This window comes from Microtus oregoni, unplaced genomic scaffold (genome assembly GCF_018167655.1).
Source record: "Microtus oregoni isolate MIOR12 unplaced genomic scaffold, Mior012 000022F_ref0000154, whole genome shotgun sequence".
NCBI lineage: Eukaryota > Metazoa > Chordata > Mammalia > Rodentia > Cricetidae > Microtus > Microtus oregoni.
This window is the reverse complement of record NW_024543081.1, coordinates 8,870,744-8,893,674: the sequence shown is the minus strand read 5'-3', so window position 1 is coordinate 8,893,674 and position 22,931 is coordinate 8,870,744. Positions and strand designations below refer to the sequence as shown.

Sequence of the window (22,931 nt, the reverse complement as noted above, 5' to 3'; positions counted from 1 at the left end):
CCTCTCTGTTAACCGCATTCCTCTTTTGTGTCTCAAAACTGGATCTGGATGCGGGACTTTCTAAGAGCTGGGGCTGGGGCTCAGTTAGTGGGTGCTTGCCTAGCATTGACAAGGCCCTTGGTTCGATGCCCCGCACCACAGATGATGGTGCATACCTGTTACCTGAGCACTAGGAGGTGGGAGTAGGGACAGAATGATCAGAACTCCAAGGTCGACTTCAGCTCCGTAGTGAGATTGAGACCCTGACATGTCTCCAAAGGGGCAAGGGGGGGATTGAGTCACCTGCTCCAGGAAACTGCCTGACCTCCCCCCACCCCCATGTGTGCGAGCTGTGGTCCTCTCCTGCAGAGTGATAGCTGAACTAGATCCTTTTGGGACTAAGTGGAGGCTCAGACCCAACTGTCGGGATCTAGTCTGCACACCTTCACTAGCCCCGGCCTTGGCATATTTCCCAGCCTCTGGCTGCCTCCTGTTTTGTCTATCGAATGATGAGAATGGCCACCTTACGTTCATCACGAGAACTAAAGGGTAGTCCCAGCCCAAGTCGTAGTGTCGTTGTGGGTCTTGATATTGGTGCTGAGGTTGATGTAGGTGAGAGAAAGGAACACATATCCGTGCAGTACAGGTACAAGGAACCTTCCGCAGCTCTGTGCCATCTGTCACCCCCCCCCACCAAGGAGCTTCACTGCCCTGAGCCTACTATAAGCCTGGGTCTGACTCGAATGAACCAAAGCCATCCATCATGGTCACTTCTTGGTGGAGAGACATGGTTCCAGCTTGATTAGGCCAGGTGTGAGGGAGCTCTCTTCCCTGTGATTGTTAGTCTAGGACTTGTCCAGATACCAGTCCCTGTCTCTGTTCCCTGGACGGTGGCTGCTGCCGCCTGCAGCCATACTGGATATCAGCAAAGTCCTCAGTTCTTTATAGCACTGGTTATATCTGGTGTCCAGATATCACGTAACCTACGCATACCTTGTAGCTGCAAGGGAGTCCGAGAAACTGAGGGTCTGTTGCTCCTCTTTTAAAAGATGAATGGTGTTTCACAGAGATGAAACTCTCCAACTACACAGTGAGGCATGTGAGGAGGCCCCTTATTAGAAGATTGTCCAGGAGGCATACAGAGACTTTGTCCCATTTGGTTCTGCCCCAAAGCTTGACTCACCCTGAAAGGAACAGGTGTCCCTGTGTCTTGATCATCTGCTCTGAGCTAGGCTCCGTGGGAGCTTCCCTGGCCTCTGTCTGCTCTCCCAACAGTCCATGAGGTTGTTGTGACTCTGCCCAGTTATCAGATGGGCAAACTGAGACCCAGGGCCAACAAGGAGAAGGGCGGGGCTTAGACCCAGATCTCTGTAGCCAGCCACGTGACACTTGCCATGCTGATATGCTTAAAGATAAGGACATGAAGCCTTGTCGTCAGGGGCCACCTTGTGGGCTCCTTGGATCTCAGCATGAATCACATGCATTTTTCTAAAAGGTTCTCAAAGTTTGCCTACTAGATTGAGGCCATCATTAAATTATAAAAGCATTTTGTCAAGCAGAATGAATGAACCTGCATCCAGGGGACAGTCCAGGAAGAAGACACAAGAGAACACCCAGCCTAGAAGACAGCCCTCCTCAACTCTAGATCCGAGTTCGAGACCTGGCTCTATGCTGGACACGCTCTTTGAGTCTGAGGAGTTACTACTTGTGCTTTAGTTTTCTCGTCTATGAAACAAGCTTTCTCCTCCGTGTAGCTGCAGAGAGTGTGATGGGCAGCCTACAACGCTGGGAGCCAGCATAGCCACTCTTGGCCTTAGGTGTGCCCTAGCGAGGCAAATCACAGGCACACAGACCTGCCTCCGTGTTGCCCTCTGTAGGCCCTGTGAGGCTGCGCTATGGTGACCCCACTGTCCAAATGCAGATGAGGCAGTGAGGTCATTATCCAGGACCCAGGTCACACAGCTATAAGACAGTCTGACTCAGATGGACCAAAAGCCACCTGTCATGGCTACGTCGTGGTCGGGAGATACGGCTTCTGCTTGGTTTTTCCAGATGCGCGGGAGCTCACGCCCCTCTGACCCTTAGTCTAGCACTTGGATTGTGGTGGTCACAGCCCCTGGTGCGTGGTCTCAACGGTGCCAGGAGAAGACAGAGCTTTGATCTTGCATCATGGGAGGGGCCACAAGGTTCCTGTAGAGAGGGGAGATGCCCCTGCTTACCGTTCATAGCTGTGTCCATCCTGCTCCTCTTCAGCCAGCGCCAGGACTGAGAGGAGAGAAGACCCTCCGGTGGGCCAGTCCTGTGTCTTCCATGACACCAGCCCAACTGTACACAGCCTGGAAGGAGACTCCAGCCTCACTGCACCCATACCCTCAGACCTATACCATTATTCTGAGAGTTTGAGTTTGGGCTCAAAACTGGGTCTTACTCTGTAACCCAAGCTGGCCTGGAACTTGTTTTATAGTCCAGGCTAACTTCAACATCTCAGCAGTTCCCCTGTCTCAGACTCCCATGTGCTGGGGTTAAGGATGAGCAGCCACCATGCCCAGCTTCTGTTTTCATTTTTGGCATTTTTTCCCCAATAGATTCTATCGTGGGGTTGTGTCTACAGTCCCCAGCCTAAATATGTCACCAGGTGGCACATGTGTCCTGCTTTTTCATAGGATGTCACTCGAACTTCTTCACTATTTCCTAGACAATGCCCAGTTCCTACCACTCCTGAGTTCTTAGCAGTGCAACACCCTGCACTGTGCACATCCTCTTCTGCAGATAGCCCTTTGCAGGATTCTCAGGGCACACAGTTGTGACAGTCCTCTGCATCTGTCAAATGAGACCTAGAACACTGTATCTCGGTGGCCTTGGAAGGAGTGAGCCTTTGATGGGGTGTGATGGGAGGTGTCTGGCAAGCTGCAAAGGATTGCATGGTGGCTGCTATCACTGTGGTTGCCGTGGCTGAGTTGTTGTTATAGCCTTTCTTCTTACAAAAGTGGTTGTCCCTGCAAGAGGGGACCAGGTCTTACTTTCTGAGTCCACCTGACTTGATGTTCTGTGGTTTCCCAGCTTGAATGAACCTCTGTATGGACAAAAGTCCAAGAGTCACTGCATTCCGCAACCTCATCTTGTCCCCCACGAGTGGGAAACATTAACCCCACTGTAGAGCCAGGTGCCAAGATAGGCCATCCCAGGATTACATGACAGGAAGGGACATCCAGGAAGGCTTCCCGAAGGAGGTGGCTAGTGCAGAGCCAGAAGGTCAGAGTCTAGCTGGTATTCTAGGTAGAGTGAAGAAGGGGGCTTTATGTGAGGCTAGGCCTAGCATCAGCAGGGTGCAGCCGGATAGTGGCGTGGTGGGGTTGTATGCTGAGCTGCACTAAGATGCCCTGAAGTCACCTTGGATCAGGAATGAAAGGAGCTGTCCAGCTGCACGTCCTGGCACCCACCTCTCTCATAACTTCAGGCCTGGACAGGAAGGGGTGTAGTATGGGCTCCACGGCTGTAGTCGCCCGCCTGGGACCTCTTCCATAAGCATGATAAAATATTTATCAGGAGGCAGGCAGCTGGGTTTCCCTGCACAAACTGCCATGGGCAGCTCCCACCGAGGCTGCCTACAGCCTCCCCAAGTTCCGCTGAGTCACAGCCCAGGAGCCCTCTGCCCAGCCCTTCTGCTCGCTGTCCTGTGGCCTCATGGATTCTTCATAATATGTAAGCCATTGGGTAGCCCCATGACCAGGGCACCCAGCACAGTGAAAATGCTGACCCAACTTCAGGCCTCTCTGGACTGTGCAGGCCTCAGCCAAGGTCACGAGCAGACAGGCTACAGGCACCCCATCCCTCGCCCACCCTGCAGCCTCTGACTACTGAGCAAGGTAGGTCCTTAGCCTCTGTAGGATGAGGCCGTGTAGAGGTCAGATGGGTCGGATCTTTCAGGACCTGGTGGCCAGAGGAGACTTGGCATTTTCTGTCTGACCCCAAGTCTGTCTCTGAGGCGTCGGACTCCGATAAGGACAAGTTGTGTCCACCCTGATGTGACAGTATTGGGACTTTACTTTGGGATCAGCAACGACAGAAACAGCAGCAGATGGTGCCTTCCCTCTGGTGTGAGGAGTGGGAGCGCGGCCCAGGCTGCCGAGTCTTCTGTTCACCCATTCATAAAACCGTCTGCACATCCGGGCCAGCCAGTTAGCTTGTGTCGTGTGTGCACACTGGGCTGTGTGACCTTGGATAGGTTGCTCTGCCTCTCCGAGGCTCAGTCTCAGATCTGTGACTTTTTGGGGATACATCTGGATCTCCTTCATGCCCTCATATCCCCGAGACCAGATAGTCCTCAGTAGGCCTTTGGAAAGGCCCTGGCAAGGCCTGAGGCAGGTTTGCCAAGCAGCAGACCAGAGGCTTGAGGACAGAATTTGCTGGGCTGGATGGAAATGTCTTCGAAATTGTCAAGTTCCCCAGGGAAAGTCTGTGGTCCGTGGAGCTGTTGCCACAGCATCTGGGGGTGAGACAGGGAGCTGGCCACACCAGCCACTAGTGGGGACCCTGTGGGCTACCAAGCCAGCACCACGCCCCAGCTCTGGCCAGGCCATCATGCCCCTGGCTCCCTGTGGTGCCTGCTAACCCCATTCCCGCCTCCTCAGCTGCCCTTTGTAGCCCTCCTCTGCTGCTGCAGCTTCTATCTGTTCCTCCTCCAGAAGGGCACCGTGTCTTCAAGCTTCTGCAGGAAGCTGTCCTGCTCCAGGGAGCCCTCCTGGCTGTTCAACCCCCCCTACCCAGTCATGTGACCCAGTGCCCTCCCATGCCAGCCAACGGGGTCCTTCTCCTGGCTATGAGAGATGATTGCTACAGCCCTGCCGTGCCACACAGGGCTCTGCGTGAAAGCTCCTGGCCCTAGTATCTCCGTGTGGGTTTCCTAGAGTGTCTGTTAGGTGAAGACAGGGACTGCGGGTGGCAGGTGTGCAGTGAAGGCATCGTGGAGCAGAATGAACCCCTTGCCTGTCTGTACAGGCCCCAGCAAATGGCCTCTGTTAGCCTGATTTTCAAGGGTAGAGGCTGGTGGTGGGTTGAGAATAAGGGCCTGGGAAGGCAGGTGGGCCTGGGGCAGAAGATACCTTGCCCCATGTCCAGTGGGCAGGCTCAGTGTTGTCTACTCTAAGTAACAGGCAGGGGACAGGCAGGCTGGGCCTGTCACACCCCTAGTGGTGACTGACACATTTGCACAGCCTGGCGTGGAAAAGAACGACAAGGAAATGCCCTGGAGGGGGCAAAGCTTTCTCTTGTGGCTCCTTTCTCTTCCATCTGCTTTTGAAAAATATCCTAGAGGTCCTTCAGTGACTTTGGATGTATTGAAAGTCCTGTGACAAACCCTGAATTCAGTGGCCACAAGGACATTCGGGGACACAACCTGACCACAATCTGATGGCAGAGACCCGCAAGCCAGGGTGTCAGGTCAGGTTCACCAGATGCAGCCTGATGGGAGAAGCTGGGCAGATAAACTGATGGAGGAAGCTAACCACCAGCCAATCTGATGGGAGGGGGTGACTGATGGTCTGACAAAGCCTAGTGGCTTGCCAAAGTGGCCCTGCAGATGAATTCCTAGAGCAGCAGTTCCACCCGCAGAACTGGGCATTTATCCCAGCATCCACATAAGGGACCTGTGCCTGTCACTTCCAGATGTCTGCTCGATGAGAACTGCACAACCGAGGGCCAGCTCCCCTCAGTTAGGCCCCCAGGAGCCCTGTGCTTTGCAGAACACAGGCACAGTAGGTGTGGGATGCTCTTTCCCTGCGTGGAGAGACCAGCAGGCTCTGCTCAGCTCTGGGGAGGTGAGGGCCTGATTTAGCTAGCCTGCTTCAGCAGTCCAGCCTGGAGGGGAGGACCCTGAACTTCTTGGGAACGCACTGAGCTGTGCCGTTGAGTGTGATGGCTATACAGGTGGTTGGCCAGTAGGTGGCAGCCTATTTCAAGGTGTGTAATCACCTCCCCACCCCCACCTCCACCCCCCACACACAAACACCTACACTGTGAAGAGTGGGTCAGGGCAAAGGCCAGCACAGACCACTTTGCTATGGCTACTGAGCAACCCCATCTGGTCCAGGTGGTGTTAGGCTGTTTTTTCACTTGGCAGCTCTGGGCCTCAGAATTACCTGGCTAGCACCGTGCAGCATAGGAGCCCCGCTGAGTATCACTGCCCATCTAGAGCTTACCCTCTGAGCTGGAGCCTGGCTCCTCCTGTTGGCCTGCTGACTTATCCATCCTCAGTACTCCAGTAGGGTGAGGAGGAGTGGCGCTACAGGGCTGTCACAGCATCTGTTAGATGGCAGATATACCCAAGTGAGTGTACCTCGGCGACATGTACTCGGAGTGGGGAAATGAGGACTGTGCCTCATGAAACACCATGGGGGCTCCACTCTCAGAGGGAGCACCGTGAGGCTCCACGCTCAGAGGGAGCACTGTGGGGGCTCCACGCTCAGAGGGAGCACTGCGGTGCTCCACCCTCAGAGGGAGCACTGGGGGGCTCCACCCTCAGAGGGAGCACTGGGGGGCTTCACCCTCAGAGGGAGCACTGTGGGGGCACCACTCTCAGAGGCACTATTGTTGGGGTTCTACCCTCAGAGGGAGCACTATGGTGCTCCACCCTCAGAGGGAGTACTATGGTGCTCCACCCTCAGAGGGAGCACTGTAGGGGCTGGGCATAGGAACTTTTCTGGAACATTTTGTCAGAGGAGCAGGAACAGGTGGTGCTGGCTAAGATGTCTGGGGACAGGGAGCAGAGCATATCTCATGGAGGGAGGGAAGTGGAGAGGGAAGAAAATCATGTGACCAGTGACCAGGAGGAGAGATGAGAGCCAGAGGAGAAGGGGCCTAGCATGAGGAAGCCCTGCTCTGCAGTAGTTCAGAGTGGACCCTGGCCATTTACTTCCCTTCTCAGAAAACAGGAGCCCTGGCCCCAGGGGCACCCAGCCCAAGATCCTCAAAAAGCCAAGGGGGAGGAGGCCTGAAAAGAAGGCTGAACTGGGTCAAGGAGTCAGAGGGCTTCTGCCAAAACAGAGCTTGGCGGTTGGGCAAGCTGGAGCCAGAGGTGGCGAAAGTGGGCAGGCCAGCTGCATTAATGATGTCAAAGTCAAATTGCACTGTATTTCTTTGCAGTGCTCAAATCCGTGACACCCCAGTCCATAAAAATTAAAGGTATAGGGCCAACAAAGTGATTCTGTGCATAAAAGTGGGGACCGTAGTTCGATTCCTGGAATCCACATGGTGGAGAGAGAGAATGTATTCCCACAAGCTGGCCTCTGACTTCTACATGTGTGTCCAGGTGTATGAGTGTGCACACACACAATAAATAACTAAATGTAATAAAAATGTTTAAATTAAGAAGTATTTTGGCCAGGCTGCCATGGTACATGCCTTTAATCCCAGAATTTAGGATGATCTCTGTGAGTTCAAGGCCAGCCTGGTCTACAGAGTGAGTTCCAGGACAGGCTCCAAAGCTACAGAGAAACCCTGTCTTAAAAAAAAAAAAAAAAAAAAAAAAGTGCTCTGATGAGCTAAGGACAAGACTCAGTCACAACCACATTGACCCCAGGCTGAGTCCTTTCCTTCTCAGAATCCCAGAATTCTTCAGTGAGGCCTAGCTGGACTGAGCAGAACCGGAAGCATGGAGTTACAGGATTAAAAATGCCAGACCTCGTGACCCGTGCATATGATACTTTCTGAGGCAAGAGAAGCACTAAGAGTTTGAACTCTGCTAGCCAAGGCTACCTAGTGAGTTCCAGCCTAGCCTGCCCTACAGTGAGAGACTATGTTTCATTTTTTTAAAGATTTTACCTTATTTTTTACTCGTGTGTGTATGAGCATCGTATGCAGGTGCTCACAGAGGCCAGTAGAGGGCGTCAGATCCCCTAGACTTACCAGCGGTTATGTGTCCTCACCATGTGGGTAGTGGGAATTGAACTGCCTTCTACATGAGCACCAAGTGCTCTTAACGGCTGAGCTATCGCTCTAGCTCTCCTGCAAATGATTTAAACACATAAATAAGCAGCCCTGGTCTCAGTGCAGCCTGGGTGATCGCTTTCTAGCTTCTGTTCTGCAAGGTGGTCCCAAACTATTCCTGTTATGTGGGAAATGATCTGATTCCCGTAAGACATTCACTCCTGGTCCAGTATATGACCTGGCCACTGTAGAGGAGGCTCTTCTTTGGGGTTGTCCTGACCCTTGAAGCTCTGAGTTTGCCATTGCTTGGGGGTGCTTCTGTACCTTGTCATAACAATGGTTGTCTCTCAATGTTGTTGGGATTCAAGGTGACTGCAGGTTTAGGGCAGCGATTGGAGACCTTTGGGTATCTTTCAAGGTCTGGAACAGGACATTGTAAAAGTTAACTATATCTGCCTTTGTTTGTGTTTTTAGCCTTGAAGCAAGATTTCTAAGGGAAAGGGTACAGCTTTTAGGAAACCCTTGAGTGACTGGCGTATCTATGCAGAGAAGTGAGCAGGTGACTCTGAGCGAAGGAGACAGACAAAAGGAAATGAGGGATGCTGTGCTTCCTTCCGCCTGTGTGCTTGTCAGCAAAAGTAGCTCTCGGGTGCCTGTTGCAAGGCTACGTCCCTGACATTAATGATTACTGTCTCAAAAACAAACAAACAAACAACCCCCCCCAAAACATAGTCAATGAGAAGTGGGGCCAAAGAGAGACCACTGCTCAATTCTGTGTATGTTTAATTGTTTTTCAGGGCAGAGCCTGGACAGTGCTGGGTGGGAAGTAGGCAGGATTCTGAGGACCCGGCAGGAATTGAGAACAGGGACTGGAGGGTTCAGGGGAGGAAACAGGACCCAAAGAATGCATACTGGGCCGTGCCTGCCAGGCTTTGAAATTTGGAGTTTTCTGAGGAGGCTCAGGACCTGATCTCAGGATTTGGCAGGCCCCGCAGGGGCCCATCTGGGTGGGGCCAGGGATCCAAGCAGGTGGCAGAGGAAGTCCTGAGGCCAGAGGCTGCTGGTCCCTATAAAAACTCTGGGGGGCAGCAGAGAGCCAGGACCCCTAGAGCCCCAGCCACATTGCTTAGGCATCAGTGGTGGGTCCAGCTGTCCTCAAGTGAGTTCTGGTCTCACTGCCTGATATTAGGGAAGTTGGGTACAGAACGGGCAACAGGAACTCCAGCATCAGTCCTAGCCCCGCCTCTCACCAGCTTGTGACCCTGTGGTGACCTCAGGATTTGGAACCTCAGATGGGCTTCAGTGGTCGGGGCTAGGTGTGTCAGGTAGTTGGATAAATATCACTGCTTTTCTTGACCTTGGTGCCCAGATTCACTGGGGATCCCACCCTCCAGGGATTTTCTCCATTACGGAGATTTTGAAGGACCCAAGTTTTTTTGGGTTTTTTTTTTTTTTTTTTTTTTTTTTTTTGGTTTTTTAAGACAGGGTTTCTCTGTGGTTTTGGAGCCTGTCCTGGAACTAGCTCTTGTAGACCAGGCTGGTCTCGAACTCACAGAGATCCGCCTGCCTTTGCCTCCCGAGTGCTGGGATTAAAGGCGTGGGCCACCACCGCCCGGCCAGGACCCAAGTTTTGACTGCTGGGTTTGTCTCTACCTCTCCCCACCATGTGACTTGACCCCTCCCCCAACTCGGGGATCTCTAATCAGAAAAGCTTTTCTCAGATACTCATTTCTTGGGTGTAGAAGTTTAGGAGTGGGTGGCTTGGGGAACACCACTCTGAAAAGCAGCACCCTCCCCCTGGGAGGCCCCGGGTGGCATCCAGACAACCCCGGGTTGGCTCTTTGCGCTACAACCAGGAAGTGAGGGACACAGGCCAAGGGTTGGTTCTCCCTGTTCCTATCGCCCACGTTGGATCTGGATCCCTGACAGGGAGCAGCTCTTCCTACCTCGCAGGGCTGGGTACAAGGGTCAGACAGTCAGAGAGGAAACGGACTTTCTCCATTCAGAGCTCCTACCACGCCTGCGCCTGTGTACTGTGTCTGCGCTCCTCTCCGGTAGTGCCAGCAGGAGCTGATTCCTAAGTCACTTTCATTCTTTCCAAGAATTCTTCTAAGAAAAAACTACTGGCAAGAAGGTGCCTTGAGGAGAGCACAGAGCAGGAAGGCAAGCTGGCAACCTGCCGGTCCCCACTGCTAGCGTGGGGCCTTCCTCCACGGAGTAGGGACAAGCCCCGTAGTCAAGCACCCACATGAAGCAGGGTTGCCATGTCCAAGGCTAAGGTTGCGGTGCGTTTGGCAGGGCTGGAGCAGATCTCCCTAAGGGAATCAAACCTTAACTTTCTGCCACTTCCAGATTCAGCTCCATGGGGAACCTCACTTCCCTCGGGGTGCTGAGGGACAGACCAGAACCAGGGTTCAAAACCACCCTCCCCAAAGAACCTTTGGAAACTGATGTCCAAGACCTTCACTGAGGATTAGAGGCAGAGAGTGTCTTGGGGTCACATGGTTATGGTGACGGTGGTGTCAGATCCGAGGGATCTCTGCTGGTCAGAATCCCACAGCAGCCAGAAACACAGGAGGGAAGACATATTTAGGACAGAAGACCAGGACCAGCCAGGCGAGGTTTCAGGAGGACCTGAGGGAAGATAGCATGGAGTGAGGAGGCAGATGGCACTGTCTGTTGCTTCTCACAAGCCCAGTGGACGCCTGTCCTGTCTAGAACGCTGACTGGTCAGCTGGCTTTGGGGTACAGAGAGAAGGGCCTCCAAGAGCCTAGCTTCGTCTTACCATATGGTGACAGGTTCCTGGACTTCTGCAGCCCTGGCTCACTTCCCCTTCCCATTGTTCCTCTCTAACAGGAGTTTCAAAGCTCCTGGTTTGACGTACAACTTGTAATTTTCCTGTTTCACCATCTTCTGCACACCAAGGAAAGGATGAGACATGGCCCCGGGGGCACAGGCCAGAGAGGCAGAGCCAGGCATGTTCTTTAGCTACCTACTGGTCCTCTCCTGGGTATGTGGGACCCCGGAGTTAGAGCCAACTCTGCCACGGCTGCTAGAGACATGGTACTAGTCAGCTTTGGGGAACTGCCAGGCCTTGCCAACCGGGCAAGTGCTCCCTCTAGGGACTCTCGGGAGGAGAGCTTAGTGAGGGTGTGTTTGGGGTGGGTAGGTAACCATGACTGAGCTGGGGCTGTGTCTCTCCTGCTCACCAGGCCAGGCTCCAGCTTCAGCCATGCCTCTTCGGCCACACAGATTTTGCTCATGTGTCCCAAAGCCTCCATTTCTCTCCTGGGACATGGGATCCCCTCACCTCCAGAGAACAGCACAGCCTTTGGAGCACCAGGTGGGGCAGTGTGTTCAAGTCCTGCCTTTCTGCCCTGTCTCTTGTCCTTCCCACCCCTGGCAGGGACCCCTCTTCAACTGGCTTCTTCAAATAAGTTCTCTGTCCCTCGTCATTGTCACGAGCAGGTGAAAGTGCATTGTGATCTTGTCCTAGTGGACAGAGGTCTGGATTGGAGAGTACTCCGCCCTGAATGTGAACCATCTGGGCCAGCCCCCCAGTACCTTCATACCCCATCAGTTGGAGAGGGCTGTGGGGAGTGCGGGACCCCTACAGGCTGGGCTTCAGTTTCTTCCTTGACCCTCACATTCTGAGAAGCTGCCCATCTCCCAAATGGATTCCCTGAGTCCCTAGAGGTCAGCTGACCTGGCAGCAAGGTTAGATGGGCCCCAACCCCGGCTGCTCACTCAGGGTTCACTCCCAGCAAGACAGCCTGATGTTCTTAGAGTCTCACTTCGTGGGCAGGATCCTGTCTCACAGTCCTTGCTGGCCAGTTGGAGGTTGGATAACACTTGAATCCCATGAGAGGAGGCTGTGGTTCTGAGGTGGGGACACTGGCATCTTAGGGGATGTGTGAATGAGTTCACTTGTCTCCCATGTCCTTAACCAAGAGCCTTAGGCACAGGTGACTCTCGTCAAGGTTGTTCCTAAAACAACAGCTCAATCCTTGATCCAGGTACCAAGCCCACAGGTCCCCATTGGTGCCTGGAGGGCCCAACAGGGCACACGAAGTCTCTGTACCTACTTACAGGGGTGATAGCTATACCAAGAGCTGTCTAGGAATTCTGCCAAATGGGCTCTCTGACCCTTTGACCTACCGACCTACCAAAGCTGGCTTCTTAGGGGTTGGGTTTGTTCAGGCCACAGGAACAGTTTTGGGGGTCACACTTGCTCCAAACTCCTCGGTTGTCTTTTCCAGGGAACTGTAACAGCCTGATCTCCTCCCAGACTCTGCCTTGGATTTCTGGGCCCAGAGAGCTTTGCCCTTTGCTGCCTACCGCCAACTCTCATCCGCGCTTCCTACCACCAGCCCCAACACCTGGCAGCACTGCACCCCCGCGTCTCTGTCACACTTCTGCGTTGGGCTGTGGGTGTAGCCAGTGTAAGTCTGCTGGGGCGGGGACAGCTCATTTCTTCACTCTCTCCGGAGATATTTTCTCTCTTCTTTTCCTTACTTTGAGACATTGTCGCCTAAGAGTCTGTGATTCACTATGGAGCCCAGACTGGCTGCAAACTCAAGGCAATTCTCCTGTCTCAGTCTTCCAACTACCAAGATTACAGAGGAGCACCCCTACCCTTGGCTCTAGATATGTCTTCTGATTCTCACAACTGTGTACCCCGTACCCCTATTCAGCACGTTATTTGTCGTCTTAGACCCTGGCTGCTCTCTAACCTCTTCCTCAGGAGCCCCCTGCAGCTCATTTCCCACACCACGCCCCTGTGGTCTCCCCTCACCTCTTCTTTTCCTCTGGTTGCTCTTCCAGAGCAGCCCAGACTGCCTCACTGTTCCCAGCCAGCCACTCCTTCGAGACAGGTAGCCAGAGGTCAGTCCTGCACCTTACCCTGCCCATCTGTGCTGGGTACAAGGTCAGGCTTCTCTGAAGAGCCCAGGGTTCTTCTGCAGTTACATCAGCGGTAGAGACAGGGCTGCCTCACGTCTGTCTATGCGTCTTGGTTTCCACCGATATGGCCTAAAATATGAGATGAGTATATCTAGCCATTTCTATCGAGCACCTACTGTGTGCTAAGGATAGAGAATGGGGTTATGAGCATGTCACAGCCCCTGGCTCTGATAGGAAATGTCCAGAAAGCCATCCTAAGTCTGAACAAGGGCAGAGGCGGTCAGAAGTGGGAGATGACCTTGATCTTTGGTGTTCACTGAAGGATGTTCTGGAGATCAGGGAGACATGGAGGTCTTGTAGGCATCTCATGGATTGGCAGCCTCAGACTTGCTCTTCAGCACAGTGGGAACTCAGGAGGGCAGCGTGTGCCACGAACAGCTCCAGCTACTGTTCGTGAGGGCAACAGGTGTGACTTGGAGAGAATGGTCGGGAGGGGTCTGTAGTCCAGACTAGAGATGCTAAGGACTAGGGATAAGGAGGAGAGGGACAGGTAGAGTCAAGAGGAGGGTCTAGGAAGTGTTTCCAACTTCTTATTTATTATTTACAATGTTAATTACATGTCTGTGTGTGTATCTGAGTGTGGACTTGTGTACTTGCAAGCAGTGCCCGAGTGTGTCAGATTCCTAGAGCTGGAGTTACAGGTAGTTGTGAGCTACCATATGCAGGTGCTGAGTTAGGCTTAGGCTTGCGAGTTGATATTGTCCGACATCCATAGCTATCCCCATAAAGAGTTCATGGGCAGCAGATTGGACACCCCTGATACAGGATGAAAAATCCTCAGGGCCTGGCCTGCGTGTCCTGAAGTGACAGGGTGAAGCCAAGATTTTGTGGCCTTCACTTTCCACACAGGAAACCAAGACCCTAGGGAAGTGACTTAGCCCAAGGCTCCAGCTAGTCCAGGGGCCGAGAGCACCTATCCAGCTTTCTCAAGGCTAGTGCTATATATAGGACAGCTACTGCTCTCTGCCCCAGCCATGTTGGCCACCACTGCACACCAGCATGGGCCGATGGGTCAGTAATTCATTTGGGATTTTCACCGAAGTGTTTTTTTACAATAAGATGGGAAATCCTTGTCCAGCTGTGACAAGTGTTCCGTGCATGTCAGTACAGCTGGAAAGTGTGCAAGCTGGCTTCTTCCTGCTCCCTTGAGCAGACAGAGCTCCTGGCCAGTATGCCCTGCGCTCCATAGTTGGTTGGGCACTTTACACCTCTCTGGGTGAGCAGTTTCACCCCTGCTTTGATGAGAAGGAGTGAAAGCTCTCTGAACATCCCCTCCCCCAACACACACCTGAATGTCTCATCCTTCCAGACCTGGGTTCCTTGGAATGGACCACGGATCAATGGTCCGTGCCATTGTCACCTCCATCCTTGTCTGGGGGCTGGTGAGCTCATTGCTGTTGACCCTCCAGCCCCAATGGGGTCCTCGCTGGCATGGGCAGACAGCCTGGAGCCATTGACAGTGAGGAAGGCTGGGAAGCCCAGCCTTTCCCCGTCAGTCATTTCACAGTAGTTTTAGTGGCCTTAGGCTCCGTGACAATTCTTGAGAACAAGGAATTGTCTGTTTATCGCTGCCTCCTACCACAGGAATGTGGGGGTGTCCAGTATACAGTGGGTACTTAGGAAATGCTGGCTGGTTGTAGCTGAACCTGATTCTGCTCTCCTGAATGCTGCCCAGGGCCATGCCTGTCCCCCTGTGCTTGGAGATGGCAGGCAAAACTAGTGGGACTCCCAGAAGCTCCTGTGTGAAGGGTTGGGCACTCTGTGTTCATGAGACCTGGGTTAGGTTTATCTTGGCATATTTGAGTGGCAGAACCCTGGAGAGGTTCTTTTGCCCTGGGTGCCACAACATCCCCAACAGGTAGAATTTAAATTGCTCTTAGTGCCCCCAAGGCTTTGGCATTATGTCCCAGGAGCATATTGCCCAAGCACAAGTATTTAGGATACTCTCTGACTTCTACCAGACAGTGGAACCTAGGATTCAGGGGGTGTCACTGTCCTCCATTCCTTCAGCTCCCACTGCAGCAACCCCTCTGGCCAGTCAATCATCCAAGATCCCTGCCTGAGAGGACCCTAGTCCCTGGCCCATCCCCTAAGAAAGGGGTCTAGGACAGACTGGTTCATGCTGGACTCAGGTGGGGTGGGGCTGATGTTTGAGGCACGGGCTGAAAGCTTTGATCCGCAGTGGGAGGAGCTTGTGTCCACGTGAAGGGGTCTGGATGAATCTCTGTGGGCACAGCTTTTTCTCCTGGGACGGATGGCTGGCGAGGGAGTGACTTCAGGAGACATTGATATGAGACCATGGGTCCCTGTGCATGGGGTGTGTGTATATGTGTGTGTGACTATAGTGTTGGGTGCCGGGTGGGCAGTTGGGGTCGGACTGCTGTGTGGCTCTTGTGTGGTGGCTTCCGAAGGGAAGGAAGGAGGCGGCTGAGAGCGCCCCCAGAACTGGCCCTTTGGCCGTTGAGGGCTCCAAGACGCCAGCCCCGCCCTCCCAGCGCGAGACCACGCCCACCGCATCCCCGCCCAGAGGGAGGCCCCGCCCCCGGCCTGCTTTTGCGCTCCGAGCGCTCCACGCTTCGCCGCCGCGAGCAATGGTTCACAGGGCCCGGTGCTGGGCGCGCGGCCCCGGGCGGAGGCGCGGGGCCGGGGCGGGACCCCACGGGGTCGCCGGGCTTGCTGCTAGCAGCCGAGTATAGTCGTAGAGGACGCGGGGCGCGCGTGGGCCGGGGTGAGCATGAGGACTCTCCGCAGGTTGAAGTTCATGAGTTCGCCCAGCCTCAGTGACCTGGGCAAGAGGGAGCCGGGCGCGGCGGGTGCGGACGAGCGGGGCACGCAGCAGCGCCGAGCCTGCGCCAACGCCACCTGGAACAGGTAAGGCGCGCAGCCCGGAGCGGCGTGGCTGGAGACGGTACCGCGCCACTTTGCGCGCAGCTCGCCCCGCCGCCGGGCCGCGCGCGGGGAGGGAAGCGAGTGCAACGTGTCGGCGGCTCGAGCCCGCGATCGCGCCCCGGGGGCGGGTGGCCCCGAGCAGGAACTGCCTCTGCGCCCCCACTTCGCAGGGGCGCACTTGAGCTTCGTGGGGCCCCAGCGGGGCGCCGCTGCACTTCCTGTATGCGTGTCGGGCTTTCGGCGCGGGGTGGGCGGTGGCTTCCCCCTAGTTGGACCCCGGGCCTCCCAGCTGTCCGTGGGGGTGCGGCAGCTGCCAGACATTCCTTACCGGACCCTTCCGGAGGCCCATCCCGGACCAGCCGGGCGTGGGAAGCCCCTCCCCCAGCTGTACTTTCAGAGCCAGAGTCACAGATACTTCTTTTAGCCGAGTTCCCCAATGGGTCTCCTCTTGGCCCCTTTAAAAATAAGTATTTCTACCCAGAGTAAAATACGGATCGAGGGAGTGTGAGGCAGGCTGTCGAGGGAGGTCTATGGATGCTGGCTCTCCTCTCCACCCCTCCACCTGGCGGTGAAATCCTGCCAGGTGCTTCGCCCGCTGTGGTCTGCCACCAGGGACCCGGCTGTCACTTGGACACACATCTTCTGTTCATCTAGTCTTCTGTTCATCTAGTGAGCAGCCCGGGGAAGATAGGGCTGCCAACTGGGACCTTATCTTTCACCCTCCGCTAAGCTGCAGATCGCTTGAGAGCCAAGACTACCTTCCTGCCTCGGTTTCCCTCTATCTTAGGCCTGCACAATTCTCCTCACTGGGCTGGGAGCAGAACAGTAAGAAGGAAGGTTCCTTTTGCCCCAGAGCTGCTCACTGGTGTCTTCACCCTCTTCCTTGTCTCTGGCCAGGATTTAGTGGAGCCAGGCTAACTTTGGCTCAGATTTCAACTCTTACTTCTCTGCTGGGTGACCTTAAGTTGCTTACTACCTCTGGTCCTCAGTTTTTTTATCAATGATATGGGTGAGTGGCTGTTGTTGGACTAACTATAAAAATGTGTAATAAAGGCTCTGGACATGGCTTCTGGCACAGTGGGAACCCTGTGACTCAGAACTCAGGTCAGGGCACATTGAGAGAACGCCTATAGGTGTGATGTCTGGGGACTTAAATAAAAGTGACTTTGTGGGGACTCTTTCACTACCACCTGGGGGGCCTCTAGCTCAGAGGACTTAGATGGCTCCTCACCTTGTGTGGTTGTGAGGGGATCTGCTTTTTGCCAGAGCTCTGGGGGGCCTTGCAAGGAGAGATCACTCGAGTCTCCCACGGGCTTTTCCTTTGGTGGCCTGTCAGACTGCAGAGGCTTGATTGGAGCTCCCACAGTATCCAAGCAGCTCCTATGTCCATCCTTTAGGGTGGAGGCTCCCCCTGCCTGTGACAGCGGGGCTCTGCTGTGTTCTGTGCTCCTATCATGTACCAGCCTGTTCAGGGCCCTCAGTTCACCTTGTCATGATCTTAGCCAACAAGGAAAATTCTACCCTCCACCCCAGATGAGAGACACAGGGTTACCCAGAGCACCCAGGACCCATACTGCACACCATTGCACGACTTGGTTCCGGGTCCGCTACCAGACAGGTGTACCCTCAGACACAAAGTAGTGATGGATTTGAGACAGTGTGCCCAGAGTTTCCTCCCAAAGTCCCCTCCCAGCCCCTGCCTGTCTTCCTGCTCCTCTCCCAGTGTACGCCTGCAAGGGCTCCAGGACATCAGCCTCAAACAGGGTCACAACAGCTGTATCAGCCTGTGGATCCTGGCTAGCCCTTCAAGCTGTGGCCCTCATTCTGAGCCCAGGCATGGCCCCCTGTACCTCCTTGACCTCATTAGTGTCCTGGGACTGTAGAGTCATGCCACACTGGGCCACCCCAAATAACAGGAGTGTGTTCTGGCACAGCTAGATGTGGGGGGTGACCTGGCTGCCTCCCTCTGGGGACTCCAGAGAGGGTTCTGGCTTTGCCTCTGCTGGCTCTGTTGTCCTTGGTTGAGTGCAGATTTGTTTTAGTTCCGTCTCTGTCTTCAGAGCTTTTTTTAGCCAGGTCTCTGAGTTTTGGGGGGAATGTTTTTTTTTCTTTCTGTTGTTTCTTGAGATTTCTTGTGTATGAGTGCCCCCCCCCCCACCGTGTGTGTGACTGGTGTCTGCAGAGGACAGAAAAAGGTGTTGGATTCCCTAGAACTGTAGTTACAGGTAGGTGCTGCGAACCCAGGTCCTCTGCACGAGCAGCCCAGTGCTCTCAACTTCTCAACTGCTGAGCCACCTCTCCAGCTCCCTAGGTTTTTGTTTTGTTTTGTTTTGAGACAAGATCCCAACATATCCCAGGATGGCCTGGAATTCACTAGGTAGCCAAAGATGATCTTGAACTTCTAGTCCTCCGACCTCCACCTCTCCTAAGGTTAAGGTTTCTATGATTGCAGGCATGTGCCACCACACCTGACCCAAGTTTCTTTTGTGTATGAGGCCACCAGCCACCATTTGAGGGCCACCTCAACCCAGGACCACTTCATCTCTAGGTTTTAGCCCATTATAGCTGTAAAGAGCCTCTTTTCCTGTCAGATTTGAAACTTTAGCTATACACAAACACCTGGGGACAGTGTCTAGCCCACTATAGTGACAGTGAGTACATCCCCCAAATTCCCTCCAAAGTCGTTGCTGTGTCCTAAGATAGTCCACGCACTCAGTCATGTATTCATTCATTCATTCATCCATTCATTCATTTTCTCGGTGTTGGCTGGACCAGGCTAAGATCTTGGTTTAGCAGCAAACAGCCTGTTCAGGCTGACCCTAGACCGGGTCAGAAAGTAAACAAAGGGGCTGCCAGAGCAGGAGGTAATTACTGGTGGCACTTAGCACTTGGAGGACGTAGAACAGGGGACACTGGACTGCTGGCTATCAGGCCTGCCCCTGCTCTCCATGTCTGTTGGGTGTGCAGGAGCTTGGGACGTTCTCGGAAAGAGACATGGCATGCTGCCTTGTCCCCCACAAGCACCTGGAATTTTGGAGCTGTTTCCGAAGCACCTGCTGCCTCCTTCCCAGAGCTCAGGGCCACAACAGGCCTCCCCACCTACCAAAGATATGCTCTGTTGTCCTAGCCTCGCAGCCCAGGGGTTCCAGAAAAACTTCCCCGAAGATGTCAAGGCTCCACAACAGTGGGGGCTGGAGAGATGGCCCAGCAGTTAAGAGCACTGCTGTTCTTCCAGAGGACCCAGGTTCCATTTCCAGCACCTACATGGCAGCTCACAACTCCAGTTCCAAGGGATCTGGTAAAATAAAGTTGAATAAATTATTAAAAATATAAAAAAAAGAATTTAAAAAAATCCACAGTAGTCCCGAAGTGCTTGGGGAACACCTGGGGGTCTCCTCCTAGCCTTCTGAGCCATCACTCAACCAGTGCCTCACTCACCTCTGTCCCCCAGCAAGTGGAAGCCCTGGGCAGGCAGGGGCAGAAGGAAGTACACCCCAAAGTGTGGGACACCCCCCCACCGCCAAGCAAGGTGTGCGTCCCTGCCCCCAGCCCTCCTCCCAAGGGGGCTGTCCTTGTCAGTAAAGAGAATGAGATGCCCTGACGGCAGTGTCTGGGACCTGAACCCGGCTCGCCCAGGACAGTGTCAGGGATGCCTCCAGGGATGCTTCCTGTCTCCGCTGGGGCAGGGTGAAGCAAGCATTAAATAGAGCTGTCTTTCCAGGGAACTCTGGTGGGAACAAGGAGCAGGACCGCTGGGAACCTTAGGAAGGGCGTTAGTATACTTGATGTACAGATGAGAAAATTGGGATTAGGAGAACTACAGGGGCCACATAGGCCCAAAGTGTGAGAGGGATCAGAGACCAGATCCCACCCAGGCTCGACTCTGAAATATTCAGAGCCCCTCATGGTGTCTTTAAGGACCAGAGGACTGAGCCAGAGCTTCCAGGCGAGGGTCCTAGGGCTCCGGGCCTTCACTCACCCTGCCTTACTCTGTCCTGGGCCCCAGTGTAGGTATGGTCAACTGAACAGTGGCCCCAAAGTGTCCCCGCCCTAGTTCTCAGCCATGGGTGTGGGCTTTCACGTGTCTAGGAGGCTTAGCAGATGTGGTTACACTGCTGTTGCTGGGCCCGAGGAGATGGCCCCCAGCCTGTCTAGGTGGTTTTATGCAGACTCTGTGATGGGCGGGACATCTCAGAGAAGGAGATATAACCAGAGAGCTGAGACCTAGAGTCCTCCCTCGCCATTCTTTTTTTTTTTTTTATTGATTTTCGAGACAGGGTTTCTCTGTAGCTTTTGGTTCCTGTCCTGGAACTAGCTCTTGTAGACCAGGCTGGTCTCAAACTCACAGAGATCCGCCTGCCTCTGCCTCCCGAGTGCTGGGATTAAAGGCGTGCGCCACCACCGCCCGGCCTCCCTCGCCATTCTTGAAGACAAGGAAGGACCTGGAGCCAAGGGACACAGGTGCTTCTAGAAGCTGGACAATGTAGAGCATTTCGTCTGGAGCCTCCCTAGGAGGTAGCCATGCTGTGCTGGGCTTTAGTCCAGTCTGGTGAGTGACGGGTCCGCCGCCTCCCAGATGTCAGAGCAGATCTGACTTGCTGTAGACCACTAAGTGGTTTTAGCAGTCATGAGATACTCCTGGCTCTTCTTCCCTACTTGGGCCAGGGCGTTAAGAACCAGGTCTGAGGTGGGAGGCATGGCCTCCTGTCATCCAGCTTCCTGGTTTATAAAGGAGGGCCACTGGCAAATAAGAAACAAGCATTCATTTCCGTTTCCCCAGATGCCTCCGAGGAGTCCAGAGCAGGCTGGGATCTGGGAAAGATAGTGCCCCCACCCCTCCCTGCAGGAATCAGCCCCCTGGTGACAGTCCTCAGTGGAACCAGGGTAGCCATGGGTGAGTGTCCTGGAGCCTCAGGACTGGGCTGTACCTCCTCCGGTGGCAGTCTGCCTCAGGCTGAGCTTCTGCATCTCCCTGTGTTCACACAGTGAGGTGATAGAGGCTCCAAGGCTAGGGCCTGGCCTACCTGCACTGAAAGCCTGGTTTTTTAGTGGAGGCTAGAAAGGGGTGGGGATCTACACCTGAGGATGCCCTCCCCTGTCCACACCCGGAAATCCTTCTGTTCCTGTGGTTTCCTGGGCACCGACCCTCTGCAGATGTCCTGACTGGGCTTGTCACTCTGGCCAGGAGGCTGTTGCTGAGATAGGAAGGGTTTCGCTTCTGTGTTTCAGGGTGGCAAATCACATGGGGTCCTCTGGCCCTCTCTATCCTCCCTCTCTCCAAACTGACAAGGGCCCACAGAGCCTCATAGAGCTGAGAGTCAAAAGGAGCAGGTTCTAACCTGTGTACCCCTAAAAATAGGATTGGGAGGACTGTGAGCCATTGCTTCATCTCAATTCTGGTCCTGCTGAACAGAAGATGTGTCCCTTGACTTCATTAAGTCTCAGTGTTTTCTTCTCTAATTGTGGTCTGACTGTCCCCACCTCTTGTTGGTGGGGACCACATACAGTGAGTGGCCCCTGGGTTGGATGTGGCCAAGGTGTCCTGAGTACCCATCCCTAAAAGGCTTTGTAGGCCCCCAGGAGGTGGACAGCTGTGTTCACTCAGTTCATGTATGGAAAAGAACACCAAGGTCTGGAACCTAGAGCAAGATTCATCCCAGGCTTGTCCATCAGGCTGGAGTTAGTGAAGGGCCTGGGGGGGGCGGGGGCTGAGCAGCCCGAACTGGCCTAGGAAATGGTCAGCTGGCTATGTTAGGGGTGTCAGGGGGAACTGTTGGCTCAGACATGGCAGCCTAGGTTAATTCCTAGGTAGGTTCAGTTGAGGGGTTCCTGACATCTATGCAGGGCTGCTGAAGCAAGCTCATGAGCCAAACCCAATCCATCATCTGATGTATGAATAATAAAGTTTTATTGGTAAACATTCCCAACTTCACAATTTTGAAGCAGATAGCTGACTAGCTGTGGGAGACTGGGTAGACCTCAGACCTTTAACAGCTAACCCTCTGGCCCGTTAGAGAAAAGTGTTTGCAGCTTCCTGCTTCAGAGAGATATAATCAGCAGGGCCTGGACAGGGTCAGTTTCACTGTTGACATTAGAAAGGGCTTGGGGGCTGGGTCCATAGTGACTCTTGGGGGCTCCATCATAGGGGCTGGGAGTCTTGGGATGTGGAAGCAAAGTTAGGAGGACATAAGGAAAGCAGAGAGAGAAGAGATGTAAAGGGACCCCAATATCTGTCCTGGCCGGGAGGATTAAAAGCATGCAGGAAGGAAGGGAAGGTCTACCCAGGTTGGACTTGAGGGCGTGCAGGATGCCTGGCAAGTTCCGGCGAGCCAGACTTTGTGTCAGGAGCCCAGACCTGGAGTCTTAGCAGGGCATGGGCACACCCATGATTTCAGGAGGGGCTGAGGAGGACTGGATGGGACCGGAAAGGCAGGAGGGGACAGGCCAAGAGGGAAGCGAGAGGCCCCATGCCTCTGGGTGACCATTCTGTCTGCCCACAGCATCCATAACGGCGTGATCGCTGTCTTCCAGCGCAAGGGGCTGCCCGACCAGGAGCTCTTCATCCTCAACGAGGGTGTCCGGTGAGTGCAAGCCAGTCCTGCCTGGGAAACCCATCTGTGTGACTGGGGTGAGGGAGGGAAGGCCCACACCCCACCCTCCTGGAGACACCCTTCTAGGGCCAGCAGGGTGGAACTTAGTGGCTTGAGATAATGTCCACATTCCCTGCTGCCCGGTGCCTTCCAGAGGATATTTACTCTGTCGGAGAGGAAGGGCCCACCTGCTTAATGACCCAGTGCCATTCAGGAAACTGTCCAGCCGCGAACACCCCTCATTTCCTGCGACTAGCTGGGAACCAAGCTGTGAGGGAGCTGAGGACAGAGGAACGCTCTCGTGCCTTTGAGAGAGCTCGCAGCTGGCTCAGTGAGGTGTTGCCACCCTGTGCTGTTAACCTCTAGCCCTGACCCAGAGCATCCTGTCCTTAGACTCAAAAGTATATCTGGGAAAGTCAGCAGCGAACCTTCCCCTTGGTTGTGAAGGCAGGGTGTGAGGATAAACCCACAGGGGTCAACAACCCCACACCCACCTGAAAGGGCCCTTGTGTGGGTAAACTGAGGCCCGGGACACGAAGGGGGCTGGCCAGAGTCAAATAGAGAACGGAGCAAGGTGCGTCCCCAGG

The 22,931-nt window shown here is 54.3% G+C and overlaps 1 protein-coding gene across 3 annotated transcripts in view; it reads left to right on the top strand.

The window, feature by feature from the left end:
* Prr5 (proline rich 5) overlaps positions 1-22,931 on the top strand; it is a 42,369-nt gene that overhangs the window by 2,283 nt on the left and 17,155 nt on the right. For 2 of the 3 annotated variants that reach the window (XM_041672201.1, XM_041672200.1), the window contains exons 1-2: positions 15,422-15,736; positions 22,255-22,335. In XM_041672201.1, coding sequence (XP_041528135.1) covers positions 15,600-15,736; positions 22,255-22,335 — 218 coding nt within the window. In that variant the 5' untranslated portion in view covers positions 15,422-15,599. Of the gene's footprint in view, positions 1-15,421; positions 15,737-22,254; positions 22,336-22,931 lie in introns of those variants that run through there. The other variant, XM_041672203.1, reaches the window with a different exon arrangement.